The sequence below is a fragment of the Candoia aspera genome, chromosome 4 (assembly GCF_035149785.1).
Source record: "Candoia aspera isolate rCanAsp1 chromosome 4, rCanAsp1.hap2, whole genome shotgun sequence".
NCBI lineage: Eukaryota > Metazoa > Chordata > Lepidosauria > Squamata > Boidae > Candoia > Candoia aspera.
The window spans coordinates 2,029,631-2,055,965 of NC_086156.1; the positions used below are offsets into that span (position 1 = coordinate 2,029,631).

Genomic DNA, 26,335 nt, shown 5'->3' on the forward strand with positions numbered 1-26,335 from the left:
CCCGAACCATCACTAAACTAATGGTTGTTAAGCAAGGACTACCTGTAAAGCTGATAATGAGCTGTGCTTGCTTTAAACAGGACCCGTGTTTTCGTTTGTAGTGCTGGTGCTGCTCTTTCAATCCTCTCATAGGTGAAGAGGTTCAAAACTGTTATTACATAAAGCCCAATGTTTACTCCTGCGGGCATAACAGGCGCTTTGAGGGGTTTTCATGGGCAGAATCAACTGCCGCTTTTCACCTGCAGTTTGGAAGAGCGACCCCACCGCAATAATAATATGGCCCTGGTTTTTGCTTTCAGAAAACTCTGGGAAAGGGGGAAATAAAATGACGTGAAAATGGCACGCCACTGGCTGGAATAAAACAGATCGAAGTTCAGAAAGATTTTTAGAAACTAGCTGCTCCCTCTGGGCCTTTTGTGAGAGAGAACACTGAAAGCGAATTTACAGCAGAAGTTTGAGCTTTCCCTGATAGAAGATCGTAAAATGTCATTTCTTGATTTAAATTGGCTTTCAAGCCATGGGGTTTCAAACGGGGGCAGGGAGCCCGTGGCCCTGAGATCCATCCAGATTCTGAAGCTCCTTCAAGGTTTAACGATGGGAGTGGTGAACATCTCCATCACATGCGGAAAAGTCACATATAAATCTAGCACCAAAAGACTGCCCTCTGCTCCCTATATGTTAGGGCAAGCAAAAAGCATTTTCCTGTTCTGACCCATGTTTACCCATCCTTCGGCATCTCGGAAGAGGCCTTTCAACATTTCAGCCTCCTTGAAGACAAACCAGCTGGGCTTTGGGATCAGATGGTGCCACTTAGAAAACCTGGTTGGGCTCACGGCCAATTGATTTTGAAGGCGTGCCAATCTGGGCGCTTGCGGGGGATGATCAATAATCTCATAATTGAATTAAGCTGCCTGAAAGCCCCGGGTGGCTTGCTTGCAAGCCCAGGATCATCTTTCCTCAACTGGATGCCTTCCAGATGCGATGGGGATTATATTTCCCAGCATCTGGAGGGCACCACGTTGGGAAAGATGGCCAGGTGTGTTTAAAACCACGTTTCTGAATTAATGAAGAAAAAGCACCAAAAGGAGGTGGATAAACAGCTACCAACTGCGTAAATGGGGCGGGTGGGGGGGATCCCAATTGTAATGTGCACCCTTTGGAAACAGAACCAGGGATGTCGAAAAAGCAACTGCTTTGAGGAGAGAAAGGAGTTTTGCACTCCACCTTCGAGGCAGGCTTGAGAGAAAAGGTCTCAGAATGATCTATAGCAGTGTTTTTTCAACTGTGGCCACTTTAAGATGGGTGGATTTCAACTCCCAGAATTCCCCAGCCAGCTGTGCTGGCTGGGGAATCCTGGGAGTTGAAGTCCACCCATCTTAAAGTGGCCAAGGCTGAAAAACACTGATTTATAGTAATGCACCAGTGTAAAAAAAGGCAGCCCTTTGCTATTTCCCAGCTTAGCCTCCAGCCTTGGGATTTCTTAGTGGTCTCCCATCCAAAACTGTTGAGGCTGGACCCTCCTTTGGGCAGAGGCCAACTAATTGCTCTGCCTGATGTGACTTCTAGGACTGAATCTGTATGGTTTTCTTGGCAAAAGTATGAAAGGGATTACAGGTGGTCCTCTACATGACCACAATTGGGACCAGAATTTCCATTGTAAGTTGTGGTCCTAAGTCACCAGGTGACCAGATCTGATTTTACAACCACTTTTACAGTGGTTGTTAAGCGACTCATGGGTCATTAAGCGAATCCAGCTTCCCCAAAGGGGCACTTTTTGCTGAAAAATGGCAAAAAAAAGTCACAACACAATCACGTGACCACAGATGCTGCAACCAATTGTAGATGTGAGCTGGTTGCCAACACCTGAAATGCGATCATGTGACTGCAAGGGGGAGGTGCCACATTTTGCGATGCTCAGAAATGCTTTACATGCTGTAAAACACCCATTCCAAGGCCGCCGTAACTTCGGACTGTTGTTAAAGGTCGTAAGTCGAGGACTACCTGTATTGCCACTGCCTTTTTCCAGGTTTTATTTTCAGACTGCCATCCATCCTGCAATGTGCTGAGAGTCTCCCATCCTTGGGCTTCCTCTGCCCGGCCTTTGGAGATATCCATGGTCGGTTGGCTGCTGCCACCTAGCTGAGCCCCCTGAAACTTCCAGTCTTTAAAATTCACCATACCGGATAAACATAGCGGCACAATGCATGGAGCCACATTATGATATTGCCTTATTTGGGAATAGAGTGGATTTTTTGTCTCCGTCCTCACGGGCCTTTCATGCTTTGGTCCTGTGGTTGCTGGGCCTTGGGAAACAGATGCACCAAAACGGTTTTAGAAGCGGGGCTCAGTGAAAGGACCCACAGAAGAGTGCTTTCTTGATGGTGCTTCTCGGTTCCTTCCGATGGGTCTGTTTTTAAAGACCCTCCGCAGCCAGATCTACTTCAAAGGAAGCAGACTGGGAGCATTCGTTGATATCTGGGCTGAGCAAATATCTGCATCCAATACAGGTAGTCCTGGACTTATGACCGCTTAGCGACTGTTCAAAGTTACGATGGCGCTGAAAAAAGTGTTTTGTGACCAGTCTCACACTTACAACCATCACAGCATCCCTGTGGTCACATGATCAAAATTTGGGTGCTTGGCAACTGGCATGTATTTACAACAGTTTTAGTGCCCTGGGGTCACGTGATCACCAGTTGCGACCTTCCCAGCCAGCTCCTGACAAACAAAATCTATGGAGAACCGCATGATTCACTTAATGACCATGGCAAACCAAGTCATAACATTGGGTGCGACTCACTTAACAACCGCATCGCTTAGTGACAGAAGTTCCTTACAGAATTGTGGCTGTAAGTTGAGGACTACCTGTACATGTGTGTGTGTCGGGATGTGCCACTTCGTAATTCAGTATTCTTTTAGCACCCTACTTGTATTCAGGGGCGAGTACTCTAACAAGGGCTCATGCTGAATTCATATCTCAGCCTTTGACCCCCTAATGGGGTGCTCAAGTGTGGGTCCCCAAAGCTTTATTTTCATTTGAATTAGGGAATTAAGCAGACGGGGGGCCCTGTGGATGTGGTTCTGTTTCTCCTTGTTTAAACCAGCAAGTTTTTGTCTGAACAAACCACCATAAGAAAACAAGAATGCGGTGACTGATATCAGAAAGACCAAAGCTGACAGGACTTGCTTGGGTTGAATCAGCTGGTCCAGGAACCCAAGAGCTTGTAAACCTGGTCTCTGGCTTAGCATGTTGGGTAGAAGCAGCTAGTTGTGGTTTATTGAACAAACCATGTTTAAGCAAGCTCTAGCTTAAGGAGGCGTATAAACCCAGCCTGAGAAGGTGGACCATGATTTGCTTTGAAAAAAGATTCTATTGATCACACAGTTCTGGCTGCCATCTTAACTTTTTTTACCATTCAATGGACACTACTGACTTTTCCAGACAGGAGGCTGAGGCAATTGGCTGGATTCGTGCAGAGCAATAATTCAGACCGGTGTCTGAACTACAGCGTGGTTAACCTGCGTCTTGAATTAACCCATGAGCTGGGTTCTTACAACACAAAGGCACCAACCCAACTTAAAACTCACCACATTTCATATACGGTGTCTATATAGCCACTGGGTCTTTGACTAATCTGGTTAATGCTCTTGCAGAAACGTGGCCCCCCAAAAGTACGCAATTTGATTAGACCAAAGTGGTCACCATCGAACCCCAAGGGTTGACGGGACTATCCAAGGGGTCGAGAAATGGCTGGGGGTGAATAGGTGGTTAATGAATTACAGAAGGTCAATTGGGGTCAATCTTTTGGGGTCTCTGTAGAGCTCCACGCCAGTCCCCAGTCCTGAAGGTGAGGTGGCGAGACAAGGTCACCCAGGATTGGATAGAAAGCCGCCAGCAAGAGCGGCCTTGAGTTGTCATCTTTATTATTATTACTATTAAAGTAGTATTTATTAAATTATTTTCACATAATAAATGTTTGGGGGTCAATGAACAATCTGAAACTTCACAAAGGGGTCGATGAGCTGAAGAGTTTGGGGACCCCTGGATTAGGCAAAGAATGGAGCCCTGCCCTGGGAAACTCCAGGCTGACGCCCATCCAAGAGCCGACCCGGGCAGACCCTGCTTAGTTTCCCAAGGGTGCCCAGTCAGTGACGGTCCCTTTCCGGCCCGCTGCAGCGGCTGGCGAAATGCACCCTTTCCGCTCCTTCCGGCCTTGCAAAAGGGAAGGGGGGGGGGAGGAGGGGCTTTCCCGTCTCCAGGCGCGTCGCCCCCACTGAGCCGCTGGCTGCTGCAGGGGCGACCTTTCCCGGGGAACAAGGCGAAGGGGGGGCTAGCCCTGCGGCGGGAGGCTGCTTCGGAGGCCTGCTCTGGCTGGGGCGTGGAAGCTGCAGCCATGTCCTCTGGAGTGACGGACTACAATTCCCATCATGCTCTCATTGTAAGAGTAATGGGAGTTGTAGCCCGGAGGGCACCAGGTTGGAGAAGGCGCTCAAGCATCCGAAGAGGAATTCCCCCCTCCCTCTCAGGAGGGCGAAAGCCGATGCGATGCTCGCTTCCCCCCAGCAGGTGGCGCTGCCGAGCAGCTTCGGGCAAGATCCCCTCTTGGCAAACGGGATGAAGGCTGGAACCAATCGCATCCCTCTTCCTGGTCTCCGGCTCCGCCCCCTCGAATGGTTAACTCTTTCCTTCCCAGAGCGGCATGCGATAGAGAAAGGCTTGGGCTGCGATGGAAAAAGTCGCCAGGAGTTCCACCGGCGATTCTTTTCTCCCCACCGCTGGCCAGAGGGTGAGAGGAAAGTGTGTGTTTGGAAACATGCAGAAAAAGGCGTTTGTTGGTGTTTTGTCCAAGGCGGAAGCGTTTCACCGCCGAAGGTTGCAATAGGAACTGATTTGATTAAATGATATTTTTACTGCAAAAAAACTCTTTCAATTACATTTCCTCATGAGGAAAGAGGGGCTGTATACAGGAGCCAAGGAGGAGAAAGTAAAAAGGGAAAAAATAATGCAGGGTGGAGGAATGGGGACACTTGCTTTGGGGAAGAAAGTGGCTGCAACCTGAATAATTTCCACTAATTTAATCTATGGCCTTAAAATCACCGTAGCTCAGGATATTTGTTCATTTCTTGCAACCTCTGTCAAAAGGCAGAATATTCTATTCGGAGCAACAGCTGGGCTCTGTAGCAAAATGTTGCAGCAGAGCGGCAAGCATCTCTTTAGAGCAGTGCTTCTCAACCCCAGCGACTTTAAGACGGGTGGACTTCAATTCTGGGAGTGAGAAACACTGCTTTTGGGACACTGGTGCTCCTCCGCCACCCCTTCCCTCTCCTTCCCCTCCTGCCATCGGCTTTGTCTGGCCACAAAGCATTTCAGCAGTTGGGGCCTCCCCTTCCTCCCAGGACTCACCCCCCTCCCCCCAATATTGTCACTTGCTAAACTTGAGGGTTTCCCCCAGCTGCAGAGAGGTCCCTTCTGGACCCAAAGGATGCAGTTTTAGCAAAATAAGGATCAGCATTCAGAGGAGTCCAGAAAATATATCATGATAGGAATGCAATTGCAGAACAAAAATGTTAGCTGGGGGGGTGGGCAGGAGAAGCTTCTAAGAATTCAGTTTTGTGTCTGCTGTGACATTTGTCACCTTTGGAACTATGAGCGACAAGCCCGTCTTAATGTTTTAGTCTATAGTTCCCAGCCAAGCTCCGGAAACTAAGCAGGTTGAGCCCGGTCTGTGCTTGGATGGGAGACAACCAGGAGATCTGAGGGCACTGGATTAGACTGGGAAGTCTATAAAGTTGAAACCACTTCCACAGTGTTGCTGAGAGATGCATCCATGAAGGCGTCAGCAGCTAAGCTGGGAGAATCTAGGCAATCCTTTATTAAAAAATCCCTCTACCTTTGGCCATGACCTTTTCACAGCAACACGGACCCAACTGAGGCACCCAAAGTTCGCGGACCACGTTGCAGTCCCAAAAATTCGTTTTATTTTGCTGTAACTTTTGTCCTTTGAATCGTGTAGAACCCGTCTGTGCCAAGATGAAGTCCTCCCAATGTGCTTGACCACAGCACCCATCCTCCCCAGCCAGGCCTTCATTTTCAGCACCATTTGTAGACTCCCAAAGCCCACAAGGTCCGTATCGTGGGAAAAGTTGGCTGAAGTGGATCACTTTTACGCCAGGCGGGAGTGGAAACAGAGGGATCTGTGGGGTGAGGTCAGCCCCAACAGGCCAACAAATTTCTGTTTTTATGTCTGTTGCAGTTATGAGCATTGGAAAATAATGCATTTGCATCCAGGAGGAAGTTGAGAAGCTTAACTTGGGCTCACTCACCCAGTCAGGCCTAATTCTTATTTTATTTATCTATTTACATGTTTAAACTGTCCAACAGCAGAAGCCGTCTGGGCAGTTTATAATAAAACCCCATTAAAAAAACACTCTTTGAATAAAAACACGTACAGTAAAATCAAATAAATGCACCATAAAGATGCCAGATAAACTAGGGGGCCGCAAGGCGGTTGTTTGCCTGATTCTGATCCCTTCCTTGGGGAATTGGCAGGGGAGATGCAGAAAACTTCCATCACCAGGAACAAGCATGTGTGAAGTTTGAGAGTCAGGGTGGCCGTTTTACTCCTACGGAGGACCGACGAAGAGGCGCCTGGCTCAGCTCTCCGCCGATCAAGACATCCGATGGGGTTCCTGTGCGGAGGGAAGCCCCACTGGAGCCCAGCCAGCTGGCAGTGTTCACACAGAGGAAACCGAGATGTGAATCTCAGCGGGTCTATTGATTTCACACGAGCGAAGCAGGTAGGGTGGGGCTGGGAGTCGGATGGGGGACCACCAGGAAACCCTGGGGCTACAGACTAGCAGGGGGAGTGGAGAGCATCCAGGAAGGAGGCAGAAGGACGCCACTCGCATCTCCTTGCCCAGAAAATGAGTGGGGAAGAGCCAAGCGAGCTCGGCCCTGGGATGGGACACCAACAGGAAACCCCCGGGCTGCGGCCTCGGCCGGGAGGGCAGGACACGCCCTGGAAGAGGCCGACGGGAGCCACTCACGGCCCGCCGGCCCCGGCCCGGCTCAGCCCCCGCGCCCTCCGGCCCGGGCGAGGTCGGCGGCGCGGCGGGCGGAGGCCCCGCGCGGCCCAGGCGGGGACCGGCCGTCCCCGCCCGGGAGCCGGGCTCCGCCGCGCCGCCCCCGCGGAGCTCCCCGGCCGGGCCGGGCCGGGCCGGGCCGGGGCGGGGCGGGGCGGGCGGGGCGCGGCCGTGCCGCCTTCGCCCTGCAGGGGGCGCCCCCCGGAGCGCCGCGGCCGATTCGCCCAGCGGCGCTCGCGGCTCCCTCGCGGTGGAGCAGCCGCGGCGCCGCAGCAGCAGCAGCAGCAGCAGCAGCAGCAGGAGCGCCGCCGCCCCGCCCGCCCGCCCCCCCCCGCGGCCGGACGCCCCCGCGCTGCTGCCCGCCATGGCGGAGTGGGCCCCCGCCCAGGTGAGCGCGCCGCCGCCCGCTCGGAAGCGGATGCCGGGGGCGCGGGCGGAGCAGGCCCGGCGGCGGGGGGGCGCCGGAGCCCCGCGGCGGGAGGGGGGCGCGGGCGGGCGGGGCGGGGCGGGGGGCCCGCCCGGCGATCCGGGGCGCCGCGGTCTCGGGGCGTCCGCGGGGGGCCCCCGCCGTGCAGAGGGCCGGGGGCCGCGAGGGGGGGAGGGGAGGGGGAGGGGCGGGCGCGGCGCCCCTCCCGCCTCCCGGGCCCCCCCGGCGCGGCCGGCGGGGGGTGGGCGGGGGCGCATTCCTGCGGGTGATGCGCGGGAGGCGCCGCCGCGGAGCAACTTTCGGGGCGGCGGCGGGGCGGGGGGCGTCGCGGCCTGCCCGCCCTCCCGCCGGGGGGGTCGCTTCTGCTCTTCCTCGCCCCCGCGGCCCCCGACAGATGACCCCCCGCCGCAGGCTCCTCGGGGTCCGCAGCCCCCCCCGCCCTCCTTGGCAGCAGCAGCTCGGAGCCCCAGACCCCCCCGCGGGTCCGCCCCTGGGGGGACCCTTCCATTCCTGGGGGGCCGTTTCCTGGATGCCCTCCCCGTCCCTTCTCTCTGAGCGACTGGCATCCTTACAGCTCCCCTGGGTGCTCAGGGTGCATGGGGGGTCGCCTCTCCTTTGATCCCCACGACAGCAGCCCTGCAAGGTGGGCCAGGCTGGGAAGAAGCGAGTGCCCCGAAGTCGCCCAGCGGCCGAGTGGCAACTGAGGCGGGTCTCCTCAGTCCAAGTTCTCCCCCCCCTCCCCACCTGGCACTCCCTGATGTCTTTAGACTCCAGCTCCCAGAATTCCTAACCAGCATGCTTGTATCGGTCAGGGAATTCTGGGAGTTGCAGTCCCCGTGCCTGCTGACGTTTCCAGGTAGGGAAGGCTGCTACCCAGTACATGGTTCATCATCTGCTGAGTGTCTGGTAAATTCCATACACAGTACATGAATCTTCATGTTTTGTAAATGTCATTTTAGCCCTTTTGCTGTGATTATGTAGACGGGTGTTTCTCAACCTTGGCCACTTTAAGATTGGTGGACTTCAACTTCAGGGCTGGCTGGGGGATTCTGGGAGCTGAAGTCCACACAGCTTAAAGTGGCCAAGGTTGAGAAACACTGATGTAGACACTTGATGATATAATAGTCTCCCTTTTATTAACAGAAACTACCAGGCTGTCAAACAGAAAAAGTCAATTAATTGTCCATAAGTGCGCATGTGCTTCATTCCATATATGCCACATCTTAATGGCAGGAATAGTAATGCCTTCTTAGCATATGGCTCGACCAGTTAATGTGGGCTTCTAGTAATCATTGAGCGGCTGGTGAAATGAATTCAGATGTGCAGCCCTGTTTGGTTGTGATACCACGAAAACCTTTTTGTCTAAGGATTGTGCACTGAATAGGATGTGCTGAGAAATATAAACAAATGGAGGGATCAGTATAACCTGCAACCCAAAGAGGATTTGCCTGCATCTTACTGGAGTTGGCCTGGGGTCAGGTGGCACGAAAGTCAAAGTCAATAAATAAATAACTACATTTCTAATTTTGGCTCACCACTGCCAATCTGCTGATCCTGGAGTGCTTTTTCCATCTTTCCAGGCAGGCCCATTTCCACTGCACGTTTTTCCTTTTGGAAACCAGGGATAGAAACTTGCTTGTCCTTTTTTCATTGTGAGTTGAAAGCTGGTGGTTTCAGCCCCTTGCAAGCCTGAGTGCCTGCAGTGTGTTTGGGGCACCGGATTCCCTCCTTTAGGGACCCTTCCTGCAGGGGAGGTCAGAAAAGGCAAGATGTCAGCCACCACCGTGTGAGCAAAGCATGCGACACAGATTTAAAAGGGGGGCAGGGCTTTAATTTCATGGTTGTGGGTGCCATCTTGACTTTTTTGACCCTCCCATTGGCCTGATCCCTCCCATTCTTCCAGACGGAGGGCTGGGCCAGTTGGCTGGTTCGTACATAGCGATAACCTTAGAGTGGCGTCCAAACTCGGGCCAAGAGACCGTGGCTTGCCTGAACACGAAGAATTGGATCATGATGAACTTAGTTTCGCTTTGTTGCCGTTGAAGCTGACTGAGAAACCAGACGAGGCTGGCCAGTCCTGTTTATTCCATTAAGCGGGAAGGACAGGGCTTTGGCTGAGCTTGCCCAACGGCCCGGTTCCTGAATTCCCAATTCACCGAACCGTAAATGGCCCGAGTATGCTGGGTTGGCTGAACAGACTGTGTCCAAAAAGGAAGTGACCCTTGGTGGATGCGAACCCAGCATTTGCAAGCTGTGGGGGGCAGCTGTTGGATTTGTAAAGGGCTGAGTTACAGATAGTCCTCACTTAACAACCACAGCAGGGACCGGCAAACTGGTTGTTAAGGGTGCGATCATTAAGTGAGTCACCCCAAGACAGACCTGATTTTATGACCATTTTTTACGATCGTCATTAAGGGAATCACAGGTGGTTATGGGTAGTGTGACATTTTGCAACAGCCATAAGTGTAAATACAGGTCATAAAGCGCTTTTTCTGAGGCCGACTGTCATGAGCACTGATGGTGAGCAGGAGGGGGCCCCTATCCCGGGGGGAAAATGCATGCGTAGTACTGAGGAGTTAAGCAGCCATTCAAAGAGACACAGATCAGACCCACCTTAACTTTGGGGTTTATCTGTCTGGCTTTTTCCCACGCTTCTTCAGTTCATTAGGATTTTTTGTCTAATGTAGCAGTAATAAAACACTAGAGACCTATTCCTCGTCTCAGCGTGGTTCCTGACTGTTAGGACACCGACGTAACTTCAGGCCATCGTTAAACAAATGGTCATTAAGTGAGGACTACCCATAATCACTTTGGGCAACCAGGTGCAGATGCCGCAAGACTCGAGGCCTGGTCTTGCAGGGAGAAGCTTGCTCTGCCGGCCCTGTGGATGTCGTGGGGCAGGCTGGCTTCGCTCTCCTGCTTATCCAGATGTCTGCAGTCCCAATAAGGTAGACCAGGAAGGCATTGTAGATGGTCTAAGCAAACTGAACATTCTTATTTCCCTCAGTAAAAGAGCTCAATACAGTTGTTTTATTCAAAAGATGTGGAAATAAACAAAAGAATGCCGCAGCCATTTTTTTTCCTGCCTTAATATTTGAGGGCTAGAAACTTGCATTAAGAAGAGTTGAGAAAGAACAGATTGTGTTCCAAGCCAAAGGTGTTCTAGTCTAGGCCACTGTTTGTCTACAGCCTTAGTCAGGGCTCCCCACCGAACTTTCTGGAGTTGTCAGAACTTCATCCCCCAGAATCCCCCCCCAGCCAGCATGAACTGCAGAACTAGGAATTCTGAGGGATGCACTCCTGTGAAATCTGGATGTCGCTCCGGAGCAATGAGGATTATTGGCATCCTGGGGCTCTTCCGATGGGCTGGGTTCCCCGAATTCCGATCCGGCATGGCTAAAGGCCTCATGGGGCCTTTATTTCCCATAAGTCCTAGCTGTGGTCCAAAACTCCATGGACAGGGGCCTGTCTCCTGCAGGCCTTTCCTGTCAGCTTCGAAAAGGAGGGGGAGATCCTTCCTTTTCCAAAAATCTGATGGCTGGTGGCTCGTTCTGGCGGTGACGAGGCAGGGTTCGGTTAAGTGTTAGGAAAAGCTTCTGATTTCTAATAGCAGCTGCCCCTTCAAGGCAGAGAGACCAAAATCTTATTCTGCAATCAGTCTGATGCCCTTTAAGATCTTTCCTGTTCTAACCAGCAACAGAATTATAAATTTGCTCTGGTGATGAAACGTGCTGCATTAGGGAGATTGGAGATTCTAGTTTTAACCTCCATCTCCTGGAGTTGGGCTTGATGCTGGTTGACTCCGGGACGTGGGCTTCCTCGAGAGCAGTGCAGAAGGCACTCGCCTTGCATTCGTCTGCCTTGTTTGTCCAGCTCCCCATCCTTTGCATTCAGTTGTGGGGTGTCCTGGTGATCTCCCTTCCAGGGATTAACCAGTCCAGCCCTGCGTCGCTTTGGAGATCAACCAAGAGCAGGCTGAATGATCACAGCACCAGCTTTTCCTGCAGAAACGTCCAGCAGAGAAGCTGCTCTGAAGTTCCAGAGCATTTCTGCCAGTTAGCCGTGGTCGTCCTGAGCTAGAGAGAGCGGTGGGGTGGAGCCATTTCGTGGCTCTGTCCCCGTGGTCCTCCTTTGGCTGTGCGCAACAGAGGGGGATGCTTGGCAAACTCGTGGGTTCTCTGAACAAGGGCTGAGCTGTTGTCTTCTGATCTCCACTGCTGATCCTCTCCAGCTGCAGGAATGGAACGTGGAGGCTCAGCACCTGATGCCCCTGCAGCCTCCCCTGGTCCCTGAGCTGAGCCACATGAGAGAAGCCCAACTGCACACTGCCGAGGCCTCGCTCTGGAGTGTTGTGGCCACAGTGCAGGCCATGGAGCGGAAGATTGACCTGCTGGCCACGCGGTTGCTCAGCTTGGAGGGGCGATCTGGGACAGCCGAGAAGAAGCTCTTGGACTGCGAGAAGACAGCCATGGAGTTCGGCAACCAGCTGGAGAGCAAGTGGGCCGTCCTGGGGACCCTCATCCAGGAGTACGGCCTGCTGCAGCGGCGGCTGGAGAACGTGGAGAACCTGCTCAAGAACCGGAACTTCTGGGTCCTGAGACTCCCCCCGGGGGCCAAGGGAGAAATCCCCAAGGTAAGTGGACCATAAGGAGAAAGCGGGCGGGGCCTTGAGGGAGTGGAACCAGGAACCCTGGAAAGAGAAGGTGCTGGTTCCTCAGGAGGGTGGGTGATGTGGGTGGTTGGATGCCCTCTCTTCCCCTGGAGCAACCAGTAGGGACCAGATCTGGACTGGAGGCCTGGTGTCTTCTCCAAGGTGGTGGCTTCCAAGTGTTGCGTTGGGACCAGAACTTCTAGAATTCTGGGAGTTGGTGTCCCCAGATGTGTTTATCTTTTATTGTATTTATTTCTTTATCAAATTTGTCACCGCCCATCTCCCCCTACCAGGGGGACTCTGGGCGGTTTACAACAAAATAACCAATAAAACAGTAAATACATAATAAAATTGCAATATATAAAAGTGCACTGTATAAAAACAATTACAAGTAGCTAATAAATATAGATAAAGTCCAGATGGCTGTGATCTAATTTGGTCCCTGCGTGGGAGGGGCACTTTGGGGCACTAGCCATCCCCAGGCGTAGCCATTCCCCTCCCCGCCCCAGGCGAGGAGGCAGAGCCAGGTCTTCAGGTTCCTCCGGAAGGCCAGGGGCAATGGGGCTAACCTCACCTCCAGGGGCAGGATGTTCCAGACACATCTGGAGGGGGGACGAACCTCAGGAAGGCTGGTAATCGTGCTAAATAGGCCCATCAAGAACCCTCTTCCACCAGGCCAACACTCTTCATTTCTGAATTTGTCCGTGTTTGCATCTTGCTCTTCCACTGGCTCAGGCTGCCTTTAAAATCTGGGCAAAATTAAAAAATGTTTAAAAGGAGAAGCAGAAGCAGAACAAAGCTAAATGCCCAGGCCGGATATATTATAAGTCATAATGCAGGGCAGATGCAGGTGCAGAGCATAACCTTCTGAAGAAGGAAGATCTTCCCATTGGAAGGGGCCTGCCTGGAACCTGAGGCAGGGAGTTCCACAGGTCACTCAGAAAGCCCCTTTATCTGGCTCCAGGCCTCTCCCAAATTCGAGGAACTGAGATGAGTCTCCAGAAGGGGAGAAGGTGGGCTGCACGGAAGGGTGATTTAAGGTCTAAGCCCTCATCACCACTCCCTTGGCTACATTCACACACACACGTAACTCGTTGTTAGTGAGACCAGCATGGTCTAACGGTGAAGGAGCTGAACTAGGAATCCATCAGTCACTCAAAGTTTTTTATGGGACACAGACCAGACTTGCTGGGCTGGGAGATTTCTGGTCTCTCCTCAGCCAGGGAAGTCCCCCTGGACCAGTCATTCTTTTTCTCAGGCCAACCTACCTCGCCGGGTTGTTGTGTGGGGGATGCACCTAAAAAGGGGCTGGGCTTTGGTTGTACAGCTGCAGCCTCTGTCTCGTCTTTCTGCAACCCCCCGCCCCTGCCTCAGGAGGTCCCCCATCCCAACCCCAGATCGATTTGCTTCCGCCTGCTTTCTCTAACTTGCCCAGCCCCGTCATCTCTGCTTGGTGACCCCTCCCTGTGGTTTCAAGTGGAGAAAAACATCCTTGCCCTCCCCGTGGCCCAAGTCTTCCTTGGGATCAGAATTCAGGCCTCCCTCATGATTGCAAAATCTGGACATCTGTGTCTCAGTCGGGGTCTCCTCCAAGTTGGGTGCTTTCATTTCAGAAACTAAGAGGAGGACCGGAATGCCAGCATCCATGCATTCATTCCTGCTTTTCTTAGGAAATCAGAAAATGGTTCCCTTCTTCTTTCCCAGTTCAAGGGAAAGGTAGGAAGTATGTGTCATGTTCATCGTTTCACGGGGATCATGACCTCATCATGCAAATGGTGCAGAGTGTGTCATTGGCACATTGATGTCATGATGCGCGTGTCATCACTTGCTCTCTGCTTGTTCCCTCCGGTGGATGTCCACAGCCAGGAGTTTCCAGGGTGGTGCCCGTCTGTGCCCATGTGCTGGACTTGCTGGGTTGGTTTGAGTTTTAAATGTAAAAATTTTTAAATTTTTAATTTTTTTAGATTTTTAAATTTTTAGATATTTATTTTTTTACTAACAAAACAATCTTTAATCTTTAAAAAAAGGAACTTAAAAAAATTAAAAATGCAAACTAAGAAGGAAAAGAAAGAAATGTATCTTATATTTTATACTTATCAATAGTCACTGGATTACCAATGAATTCACTACTTCAATATGAACAATGCAAAATATCACAGAATCTCTGCCATAATAACTCGATTTGTTTAAAAAATTATTTTAAAAGGTGGGAACTGGGTACGATGCAAAGCAAAGGAGTTTATGGCTAAGGAGTTCTCTGATCCCCTAATTTCCCATCTTTCAGCAAAGTTTCTCAGGGAGGACTCAGGGCAGCCACAACCTGGTGTTTGACTTCACGTGTGAAGGCCTGACAAGCTCCAGGACGTGAAAACAGCCTTGTCATTCCAGAGGCCACCAGTGTGTCTCTGCATTTTTTTTCTTTGCAGATGCCGGTGACCTTTGTGGACATCGCGGTCTATTTCTCTGCCGAAGAGTGGAAGAACTTGGCTGAGTGGCAGAAAGACCTGTACAATAATCTTGTGAAGGAGAACTACGAATCTTTGCTGACACTCGGTATAATCATGTGATTGGCAGCTTCCTGTCTCTTTTGTCCTCATGGGAAGGATTTAAATTTATGGAAATTTAACTGTATTAGTTGTTCAACCAGAAGCAAAACCCACCCCCAGTAATTAGTTTTCCATCCATCCATGCACCCCACAAATGCCCCCCATGCACAGAAGCAGTCCAGAAAAATTCTGGAAACTTACTATGGTTATTGAGAGCCAGCTTGCTGTAGCAGTGAAGGCTGCATAAAGCTGAATGAATATGCATTGCAGAGGGAAGATGCTAATCCTCACTATAATGTTCTAATTTTAGCATCCTGGCACAAACACCTTTAGACAGTTACAGCTTTTTGTCGTTTTCCTCCTGGAATCTTTAACAACACCCCTGGAACTGGGGCAAGAATGCCTTATCCTCCCTCGATGCAGTGTTGAATGCACAAAAGAGATGCGGCATTTCCAGTTATTTGGAAACGGGGGTGCAGAAAAATGGGGACATTTTGAAATACAATGGTGTTCAGTATGTATTTTTCTGAGCCCCTTATTTTAGCTCTAAATCAGTGTTTTTCAAACTTGGCCACTTTAAAATGGGTAGACTTCAACTCCCAGAATTCCCCAGCCAGCATGGGGAATTCTGGGAGTTGAAGTCCACCCATCTTGAAGTGGCCAAGTTTGAAAAACACTGCTTTGAATGAATTAAAGGGTGCAATAGGTCAGTCTCAGGGTCAAAGATATTCTGTTGGCTCATGGGCCTCGCCAGACACTGTCCAGCCCATCAAAGCCCCCCCCAGAAATGTTGGGGTGATGGAATACAGGCGTTTAGGGGTGAAGCAGATGCCTTCACCTTGGGCAAGGCTTCATGTGTTCATAAATCTTAATATCACCATGTAACCACAAACAAGTGTCCTGCCCTTACACTGTAAGGCTTGGAAGGTGCAAGGGACATGGTGGGGGGCGCCCGATGTGAAAATAAATAATCGGGGCCGCCTTGGAGGGAGAAATCAATTCTTGCTTCTGCATTTGAAGTGGACTGTATGGTTTGTCCTCTGCGCTGCACTAGGAATGTCACCGACTGATAGCGTAAATATTCTTTCGTAAAAAGGTTCTTAGGACACACTCTTTTGGGGATTAAAAGAGGGGTAGCAAAAGAAGGATCCTTTTCTTCATCCTTTCGTCTCTCCTTAAAAGAAGAAAATTCTAGGAAACATTTTGTAGTCTGTTTTTCCAGTTTTTCAGGAGAAGAGAGATAAAAACCTCATTGATAAAAATAAGGGTTCTTTCCCCCCTGAGGTTTTCCCATTTTGCTCCATGCTGTTGGGAGACCCTCTTGACCCTCTCCCTATTGGAGAGTTTGTGGGAGAAGCAAGATTTGAACTCGGATCTGGAACGTCTTAATTCTTAGCCATGTTGCTACGTCAGCTTAAAATCTTTTCTTTTATTATTGTTTCGCTTTTTTGTTGAGAAATGACAATGGAGCTTTGCAGTGTGGAACGGTCAGTAGTTTAATCGTGTTTGGATTTCAGTTGAACTGGCAGGACCGGGCCCTCATAAAGGGATGACGAATGTGGGCTGCCATCGTTCTGGATGTTTTGGCTGTTCCTGGGTTCCTTGCGGGGGCATCTCGCCAGGTCCTGGCCCTGATCCTCCTGCTGTTCTACTTGTTGCAGGAGGAAAAAGCCTCACAACAGGAGACTGGCTGGCTCTGCATCTTGGAGTAAATGTGCTTTTATTAGCTTCCAAAAGAGCTTTCTGTCTCTTTATGTTAACACTTATATTTAAGTGTTGGAGGGAGGGAAGGGGAACATGGTAGGCTGACGAATTACAGGTGGTCCTCACTTAACAACCATTTGTTTAGTGATGGTTCGGACTTAACGACGGTGCTGAAAAAAACAACTTGCGACCTGTCCTCACACTTACGACCATCGCAGTGTCCCTGCAGTTACGTGATCACAATTTGGGCGTTTGGTGACTGGTTTGCATTTATGACCGTTGCTGCATCCCATGGTCACGTGATCTCCATTTTTGACCTTCCCGGCTGGCTTCAGGCAAGCAAAATCAAGGGGGAACCGCATGATTCGCTTAACAACCATGTGGTTTGCTTAATGCCCGCAGTGATTTTCTTAATGATGCCACAAAATGTCGTAAAATTGGGTCAGATTCATTTAATGACCACTTTGCTTAGCAACCGAAATTCCGGTCCCAATTGTGGTTGTTAAGCGAGGACTACCCATATTGTCAGAACAGTCGTTTTCTAGTTGTAACGCCAACCCTGCAAGGGGAAGTCCATCTGGGGTAGCCAAGACGAGTCTTTCTGCTGCACCTTCGGTTCCTTCCCCCTTTTCCAGGAGCCGACGTCAGCGTTTCCAAGCCAGAGATGCACCCCAGGGCCGAGCGGGGAGGAGCCGAATCCTGCATCCCCGAGCAGCAGAGCGCAAAGGAGCGTGTAATGATCGCCGAGCCTTGCTCAGGTCAGGAAGGGGGTCCGGGCTCTCTGTTTTGTTCTGATTTCGCTTGGAGGTTAAAGTCACCCAGCTTTTGAGGTTGCACGAGGCAAGACACTAAGGCACAGCCAGACTAACCAAGGTTAGCTGGTGGTGTGAATGCAGCTGGTAGGCCTTTAATGGCCTTGCATTTCCACCTCTGCTTCCTCCTCTTCCTCCTTCCTCTTCCTCATCTTCCCCCCTCTTCCTCCTCCTCCCCCCCCCGCAACTTTCAATGCCAGGGTCCCATCAGCCCCATTAAGGCTTGCCTGTGCCCAAATGCGCCCAGCAGCTGCATGCAGACATTCTTGCCCCTGGCAACATTGCAGCGTTTCCTTGGCTGGTGGAAGGGGGCGCCAGGCCCCCTCCTGGCTCTTCTGTCGCCCCCAGCGGGGTGCATTTTGAGGCCACTGGGCCAGGGAGGGTGTGGGGCTAGCTGCTGCCCCCGCCCTGCGTGGGGGTCCTGGGCTGGGTTTCCAGGTTGAGTCAGCCTCTCCCTGTCTTCTCTCCCAGGGCCCTTGGTGTCCACGCCCGACATCCTGACCCGCATCAAGCAAGAGGGCTCGTTTGCAGGAGGGGGGCAGTTCTCCGAGGACCGAGGCCTTGTGGCAGATCCGTGTGCAGGTGCGTGGCAGGAGTGCCAGTGGTCGTTTGCAAAGGGGGGAATCCCAGAATCTGACACTCCAGGAGTGTCTGCGAGTTGTAGTTTAAAAAAAGGTCAAGATGGCCACCATCTTGACTTTTTTGACCACACTGGACAGATACCCCTGCCTCGGACGCTGAGTCTCAGCCCACCCGCCACAGCCAATGCGAGCAACGTGACGCCATGGCTTGAGCCACACTCCTTGGCAGATGTCAGCATGATGGTTACGGTCCCAGTATTTGGGATGCCAGTGAGGGCCCAATCCACCGGGAGAACCCTCTCCATGGGTTTTGCCAAAGGCGGCAGGGGGTGCACCAAGCCAGCCTACTCTGGACCAACACTACGCTCAGGCTGCAAGTACCCAGGCCCCCTCCCAGCCCTGGGAAGGGCCCTCTTGGGCTCAGCATCGCGAAGCAGTCCTTGGTGGCCCAGGGATCGCGCCTGCTCCAAACCATCTGGGGCACCGCGTTGGGGAAGTCGGCTTTGAAATAAGCAGAATGCAGCACTTCCTTGGCCAAGGGGAGGGGGCAATTTGGAGTCTCCTGTCCCCCCCCTGCACAGTGCAATAGTTCCATCCTGCTTGCTGATTGGATGCCTTTGATGAGAGTGCCATCTGTTGGACAGTGCCTTAACTTAGAGCCCTGCCCTGAGTGGTGGGCTGGACTAGATGGCCTCAGAGGTCCCTTCAGTTCCGGGATTCTGCAAATTCTGCAACTCTACCAATACTGGTGCTAAAGGCTCCCTTCCAGCCCACCCTGCCTGCTCAGCAGGTACCCATGCCACGGCTAACTTCCTCTGTAGAGTCCCCCCAGCAGTGGGGAGACCTGTGTGCGACGGCCTTTGAAATTCTTCTGTGAGAATTAAAACTCCAATTGTCCCCCTTTTTTTAGCTGCGCTGGGTCATTGTCTGGCCTCCCGCAGTTTATTCTCACAACAACCCTGCCAGGTAGCCTAGGCTGAGAAAAAGGGTGCTCAGCCCACAAACTCCTAATAAACTTGTATGGACTTCAATCTATGTCTCCCTAGGGCTTCAAGGTCTGATATTTTCAGTTTATTTTACACTCTCCCACTGAAACAGTGTGTTTGGGGGGGAGAACAGGATGGCTAGCGTTAATCTTGGCTTGTTTCTGCGGCTTGACATGCTTGAGAACCCACCCTGTTGGTTTAGCACACTGTTTCTCAACTTTAAGATGTGTAAGAATTCTGGGAGTTGAAGTCCACATGTCTTAAAGTTGCCAAGGTTGAGAAACACTGGTTTAATGTGTAGTTTACTTGTGCAAATTGAACGTCACAGCTGCGATTCAGGAAGGCATACGTAAAAGCAGCTGACATGGCTGCAAACACGGGCGAGCCCCAACGCCTCTGCAGCTCCTGCTTCCGTGGGCGTGTTGCTGGTGTGTTTCTTCCGGCTCCGCCCCTTTGGGGCTCCCTGAAATCCTCTTTCTGTGAATTGACTGGGGACTCCCCTCTCCCCCTCTGCGTTCTCGTGCAGGTGCTCAGGCCCTCATGTCCGCCCACGACTTTCTATCCTGGATTAAACAAGAGGAGGAGCCGTGTGTCCGGGAACAGTGGGACTCGGAGAGGGGGACCCTCCCCGTGCCCAGTGGCCCAGGTGAGCAATTGGCCAACTCACTCCAACTTCCTTTGCACGGTGCTGTCAGCTAGACTAGGCAGTGTCAGCCTTCCCAGGTGGACCAGACAGGAAACTCGACCAGGTGAGCTAATTCTACTTTATTGCAAGGCTACATTGACAGAAACTTGCAAGTCTGGAAGGACAACTCTCCTGCCATCTCTTTTTACAGCCTGAGAAACTGGGGAGGGTCCCTCCCGAGCCTCTTTCTCCACCCATTACGCAGCTGTGGGCTCTGCCCCCTCTTACCTGACCCTTCCCTAGGCAGTCTCTTCACCTCGTTTCTCAGGATCTTTCTCATGTATCATTACAGGCAGGGAAGTTTTAAAAAAATGAGGGAGGATCAAACTCAAGTTTGAGAGCCATTTTGGTGTAGGGGTCACGGTGTTGGATTGGGAAGTGGGAAGCGGTGAGTTCGAATCCTCCCATAGGCACAGAAGCCAGCCAGATATGACTTTGGGCCAATCTGTCTCTCTTAGCCTAACCCACCTCACAGGGTTGTTCTGGTGGGGACAATAGGAGGAGGGGGCACTAGGCTTACCCCTCCTTGAGTTTCTGTACATAAAATGTGTGATAAAGATCCAATAAATAAACGGGAGCAGCGGTTCTTGAAGTTTGGTCTGAGGATCCCTGGGGTCCCCGAGACCCTTTCAGGGGTTCCGTGAAGTCAAATAAGTCAATATTTTAAAATGTCTCCGTTTTAATTTCTAAAACAGTAAATATCAATAGATATAATCCACATAGACCAAAGTTTTTTGGGGTCCTCAACCATTTTTAGGAGTATGACGGGGTCCTGAGACCAAAACGTCTGAGAACTGTGGAACCAGAGGTAGGGCCTTATCTGTAGTGGCCCCACATTCTAGGATTCTCTCTTCCTTAAATTCTCCCTGAGAACAAACACAACTTGGCCTCCTGTACCTTGCGATCACTTAAAACATACTCTGCTCACAAACTGGGATGGCGGCTAATGGAATTCCTACCCGGCTTGGTTTGGGTGTGGATTTTACCCTTTTTATTCGTGGTTTTAAACGACTGTTTTGAACACAGAAATGAGGCACCCTACAGTTAAATTTAACTTCTGGCAACTTGATGTGCAGGTTTATTGGTTTTTTTCAACTCAGTTCAGAGCTGCCCAATTCCCAAATTAATTGGGTGGCTTATATAATTAAAGGAGAACTGTTACAGGTAGTCCTCGAATTATGACCATTTGTTTAGCGACTGTTTGAAGTTATGATGGAGCTGATCTAAGTGTCTTATGATCAGTCCTCTCACTTATGACCATCGCAGCATCCCGCAGTCACGTGATCGCCATTTGCAACCTTCCCAGCCGGCTTCTGACAAGCAAAATCAATGGGGAGCTGCATGATTCGCTTAATGGCCGCCGCAAAAAATGTCGTAAAATTGGGTGCAGGCACATGATGCCTCGCTTAACAAACACACCACTTAACAACGAATTTTCTGGTCTGTGTTGTGCTCACATGTCGAGGCCGTGGACTGCCCAGGTGGGTCCCCCCATGCAGACTTCAACCAGGTCCACCTTTGTTTTTTGAAGTCATCCAAGGACAGCAAGCAGCTGCTGCTTGCCAGAGCATTGATTATTTTATATTCATTTTTTTATTTATACCATTTATGGGCCTCTTGGCTCCAAATGACTCTGGGCGGGTTACGATTAAAAAAGGGAGGGGGATTACAAAAGACAAAAAAGAAATCACGAGTGCCCTCCCCCCAAAGCCTTTGCTCTGCCCCAAAGCCTGTTTCATCGCTTCCTGAATGCCATTAGGGTGGGCGGCATCCAGAGGTCAGGGGGGACCCATTGCAGAGGGCAGCTGCCCTGGCAGAGAAGGGGCGCTTCCTGGGCCCTGCTAGGTGGCACCTGGAGCATGCCCCCTCGGCCCATTTTCACCGAACGAGCAGACAAGCAGAGGTAGGCAGGGCCTGAAATAACCAGGCCTGACGCCGAGAATGCCTTGATAGGTGATAATTCATTAAACAAAGGTATATAGTTGCCTGTCTATGCCAGGGCGCCATTAACATCCTGGCCCCAATTCCTGGGGAAGCAGCCCGGTCTTCCAAAGGGCCAAAAACAGAGAGGCTGTGTGCATCTTTTAAATTGCATTTTGTTGCTTTTGCTGTTTCTGTTGTGGCTTTAACCCAGATCTCTCTAAGGCGGTGGGATTATCTTCTGCTGTAAACGGTGCCAGCTATCGTCCTTGTTCAGGCCTTCTGCCCTGAGCAAAAAAAAAAAAGGGGGGGGGGTCTGCTTTCATTACTCCTTTTTGCCCTGATTTAAAGAGTTTATTCCCACCTGGTGTAATTGCCTGGATGTAGAAGAGACCATGGGTCAGCCCCACCAGCCAGATCAAACCGGGAAATCGATTCCCCAAGAAGGCAAAAATTCTGGGAGTTGAAGTCCACACATCTTAAAGTGACCGAGATTGAGAAACGCTGCACTAAAGGAATGCCCTCCTTTGTCCTGGATTAGGATTAGGTAGTCCTTGATTTAGGACCACAGTTGGAACTGGAACTTCCATCACTAAGTGAGGCAGTTGCTAAGTGAATCACGCCTTATTTTACGGCTTTTTGCCACGGTCATTACATGAATCATTGTGGCCATTAAGTGAATCACAACCTCCCCCATTGACTTTGGTTGTCAGAAGCCGGCTGGGAAGGTCGCAAATGGCGATCGCATGACCCTGGAACGCTGCCACCATTGTACATGTGAGCCGGTTGCCAAGCACCTCAATTTTGATCATGTGACCACAGGGACACTGCAATGGTCGTAAGAGGACTGGCTGCAAGTCACTTTTCCCAGCATTGTCATTTCTTTGAATGGTCGCTAGATGAACGGTCGTAATTTGAGGACTACCTGTAAATGACTTCGGCTTTGTTTCACTTCCTCTTCCAGCCGGAGACGGGATGGCCGTCAAAGCGGAGCAGCCGCGCCTGTGCCCAGAAGAGCCGGTGAGACCCCGGGAGACGCTGTTCCAGGAAGAGTCCCCCGCGGCAGCCGCCGTCGCCGCCCCCCTGGCAGTGGAAGGCTACGGGGCACAACACGGGCCGGCCCCCCAGCCCCTCGGCGCCAAGTGCAGGGCGGGCAAGTCTCCAGAACCGGAAGGCGAGCTGCAGAGCCTCCTGGCCCCTCCGCAGGGCCCGGCCGACCGGCCCCACGGCTGCAGCGAGTGCGGCAAGGTGTTTGGGGTGAAAAAGAGCCTGAAGGTGCACCAGCGCAGCCACCACGGCCAGGCCCGGCCCTACGAGTGCGCCGAGTGCCGGAAGAGTTTCAACTGCCACTCGGGGCTGGTGCGGCACCAGATGACCCACCGGGGGGAGCGGCCCTACAAGTGCGGGGAGTGCGGCAAGTGCTACAGCCGCAAGGAGCACCTGCAGAACCACCAGCGCCTGCACACGGGCGAGCGCCCATTCCAGTGCCCCGTCTGTGGCAAGCGCTTCATCCGCAAGCAGAACCTGCTGAAGCACCAGCGCATTCACACGGGCGAGCGCCCCTACCAGTGCGCCGAGTGCGGGCGCAGCTTCCGCTACAAGGAGTCGCTCAGGGACCACCTGCGGACCCACGGAGGCGAGGCCTCGGCCCCGCGGCTCCTGCCCGGTTTGGGGGGCGACGCGCTCCCCTAGCGCCCCTCGGCAGTGGGGAAGAGCTCGGCAGCTGGGCCCACCCGTCGCACCTCCGGCCAAGCCCCGGCCCCCCTCCGAGCCCCACGCCTGGAATTGTGCCCGATGGGGAAGAACAGCCGGACGGGCAGGGGCCAGAGGAGATGGACTCGTTCTGAGCCAGGGGCCGTTGGCTGCTTCTGGAAAGCGCCACCGCGATGGGAACAGGTGGCGTGCCCCGTCCCGGCTCCCCGCTTTTTGGCTGAGGTTGCGCAAGGTGAAGAATCTCCCCGCTCTGGTCGAGAAGGGTCCCGGCCCTTTGGGGGAATTGAGAACAGGGTGGGAACAGGAGGTCTGAAAAGACCCCAACCCCCCTTATTCACTCACCCCGTCCCGGAGCGTCTGTGGGCACACGTGTGTGGGCAGGACGTTGTTCTGCATCGTGCCGTCACTGCACACGTGACGCTGATGCAAAGCGGCATAATCTTGTTGGTGCTCAATGACGTTGGGATGCGCGTCACTTGCATGTCCTTGGGGCTTCTGACAGACGCCATTGGCTCCACATTTATACCTTTCCCATCGGTTTCTGATGGAAGAACCCCCAATTTGGGCAGGCTACAGGTAGTCCTCGCTTAACCATTTGTTTAGTGATGGTTCAGGCTTTCAACGCTGCTGGAAAACACGACTCGTGACCGGTCCTCACACTTAACGACTGTTGCAGCATCCCATGGTCACATGATCACAATTTGGGTGCTGGCAACTGTTCTGCATTTCTGACCATTGCAGTGTCCTGTGGTCACATGATTGCAATTTGGGCGCTTGGCAACCAGTTTGTATTTATGACCGTCTCAGGGTCCCGTGGTCCTGCGATTGCCATTTTTGACCTTCTGGCCAGCTTCGGGCAAGCAAAATCAACGGTGAACCGCATGATTCGCTTAATGACAGTGTGGTTCGCTTCATGCCCATGGTGATTTGCTTAATGACCACCACAAAAGGTTGTAAGATTGGGTTGGATTCGTTTAATGACTGCTTCCCTGAGCAAGCAAAATTCCAGTCCCATTGTGGTCGTTAAGCGAGGACTACCTGTATGCCTCAAAAGCTGTGGGAAAACCACCCTCCAAATGATCCCTTACTAAAAAAAACTCCTTTTGCAGATGTATGGATGAAAGCATTACCTTTCCCGTCTTGCCACGGCAACCAGTTTTCGTTGCTCAGCTCACACTCTGCGGGACTCGATGTTTGAACCACCAGCCACTTGCTTTCTAGTTCCCTCTCGGCTTCCTTTTCTGGTTTCAGTTTTACTGCGAGCCCATTTTCCTGCCCTCGAAGCCAACCCCGAGCGCCTGACCCGTTGCAGCTATACCGATTCGTTCTCGCCTTCCTTGGCTCCCTCCTATGCTGCTGCTATGATTTTACAACTCCTTTTATCTCATGCAAACGTGGTCCAGCTTGGTTTTTTTAAAAGGACAATATACTAAGCACACACACGCATTCTTTTCAGGATGTAGTTTTGTATCCAAGGTGCAGTGCAAATAAAGGCAAGTTACAGAGAAGCCGGCGCAGCTCGCGTTTTTCATTCATTCAGGAGATGTTTGGACAGTGAAATGTGCACCAAGCCGTGCAGAGAGTACACTGACGATAGGAATTTCCGGTACCTGAGCTTTGCAGTCTCTCTCTTTTTTTCCCCCCGGTACGAAAAAAGGTCATTATTCCAAAATTGTACAAAAAGGGGAACAGCATGCTACCCGAGCATCTGAAAAGCTGGCCAAGGAAGGGTCCGTCATCAGAAAAGGGAATCACCGGCGCCTGCCAGATACAGCCTTCTTGCAGAAACCTGCATTTTAGGAAGGAGCCTCTTGTGCTTGGTCTATCGCACCTCCTCGACTGCTGTGTGGTTAGGAGCACCCAGGTCAAAAAAGTCAAGATGGAGGCTGCCACTGCAGGATCGGACACCGATCCTTTTTACGTGTGCCGGACCCCGCAGTGTGCAGCCGCTTTTTCGAGGGCCAAATGGAGCAAAGGCGCTTCGGGTGAAAAAAAGGCATCAAATTGATTGGGCGAGATGGGCGTGCCACCCCTAAGGCCGTTTCCAACCTGTGCCAAGCGATCTTCACCTCCACAGCAAAGGAGGTCCCGTCCCCTAACCCCAGAGGAAGCTGTACTCAGCTCAGTGGGTTTATTTTGGAGAAGGCTGATTGGTGATTGATTATGTGCCCTCAAGTCGTCTTTAACGCCTAGCGACCACGTAGATTGTCTCCCCAACGATCTATCCTTAACTTGGTCGCTCAGGACTTCCACCGGAGCCTTTGTTGCCACTGTTACCAAGCCCACCTACTCTGCTACAGGTACCCTTGCTTAACAACCACACAATTGGGACTGGAATTTCAGTTGCTAAGCGAAACAGTCATTAAGCAAATCTGACCCAATTTTATTCTCTTTTGTGGCAGTCATTAACTGAACCGTTGCAAAATGTTAAGCAAATCACGTTTCCCCGTTGATTTTGCTTGCCAGAAGCCGGCCAGGAACATTGACAATGGTGATCGTGTGATCACGTGACAGTCGTAAATGCAAACTGGTTGCCAAGCACCCAAATCGTGATCGTGTGGATGCTGCGGCGGTCATAAGTGTGAGGACCAGTTGCAAGCAAGCTTTTTCAGCACTGTTGTAAGTCCAAACAGTCACTAAACAAATGGCTGTTAAGCAAGGACTGATTGTCCTCTTCTCTTTCCTTCCACCTTTCCCAGCATCATGGACTTCTCAAGGGAGCTGGGTTTTTGCACCAGTTACCAAAAATACAGAGCATCTTTTCCTTTTGGACAACAGCAAGCACATGTGCGCTTCAAGTTCTCCTCCTAAATCCTGCAGATATTCATCGTGTGCTCCTGGGCAGCAACTGCCTTTTGAAAAGCCTGCCCAGCTGTAGCATTTCACACAAGGGCAGATGCGTCCGAGTCTCTCCGTTTTATTAAATGTTAGAAACATGACAATTAACGTCTTTAAAGTTTATGTGCAATATTTAGTTTCTATTGCACAGAAACTAAACAGCAATGTACTCTTGTATAAAAGATGATACTCTTGTGATCATTTAATGATGGTCTGAAGTTACAAAGGCCTTGGAATGGATGCTTTACAGCCTGTAAGGCACTTCCGAGCATGGCAAAACGTTGCACCCCCCCCCCCAGTCACATGATCGCATTTCGGGCGCTTGGCAGCTGGCTCGCATTTACGACCGGCTGCAGCTTCCCATGGTCGCATAATCACATTTTCTGACT

The 26,335-nt window shown here is 51.6% G+C and overlaps 1 protein-coding gene across 1 annotated transcript; it reads left to right on the forward strand.

Moving 5' to 3' along the window:
- The first annotated feature begins 7,411 nt into the window (after positions 1-7,411).
- On the forward strand, positions 7,412-24,616 carry LOC134497567 (zinc finger protein 282-like). The gene is made up of 7 exons (XM_063303279.1): positions 7,412-7,471; positions 11,742-12,143; positions 14,588-14,714; positions 17,047-17,169; positions 17,695-17,805; positions 19,317-19,436; positions 22,360-24,616. The coding sequence occupies exons 1-7, from the start codon at positions 7,448-7,450 to the stop codon at positions 23,085-23,087; spliced, it is 1,635 nt and encodes a 544-aa protein (XP_063159349.1). The 5' UTR covers positions 7,412-7,447; the 3' UTR covers positions 23,088-24,616.
- Positions 24,617-26,335: the final 1,719 nt, after the last annotated feature.

Coding starts and splice junctions, on each gene's coding strand:
- LOC134497567 (XM_063303279.1), top strand. CDS start 7,448: ATGGCGGAGTGGGCCCCCGCCCAG. Junction 7,472..11,741: donor CGGAGTGGGCCCCCGCCCAG/GTGAGCGCGCCG, acceptor GATCCTCTCCAG/CTGCAGGAATGGAACGTGGA. Junction 17,170..17,694: donor GATCGCCGAGCCTTGCTCAG/GTCAGGAAGGGG, acceptor CTTCTCTCCCAG/GGCCCTTGGTGTCCACGCCC.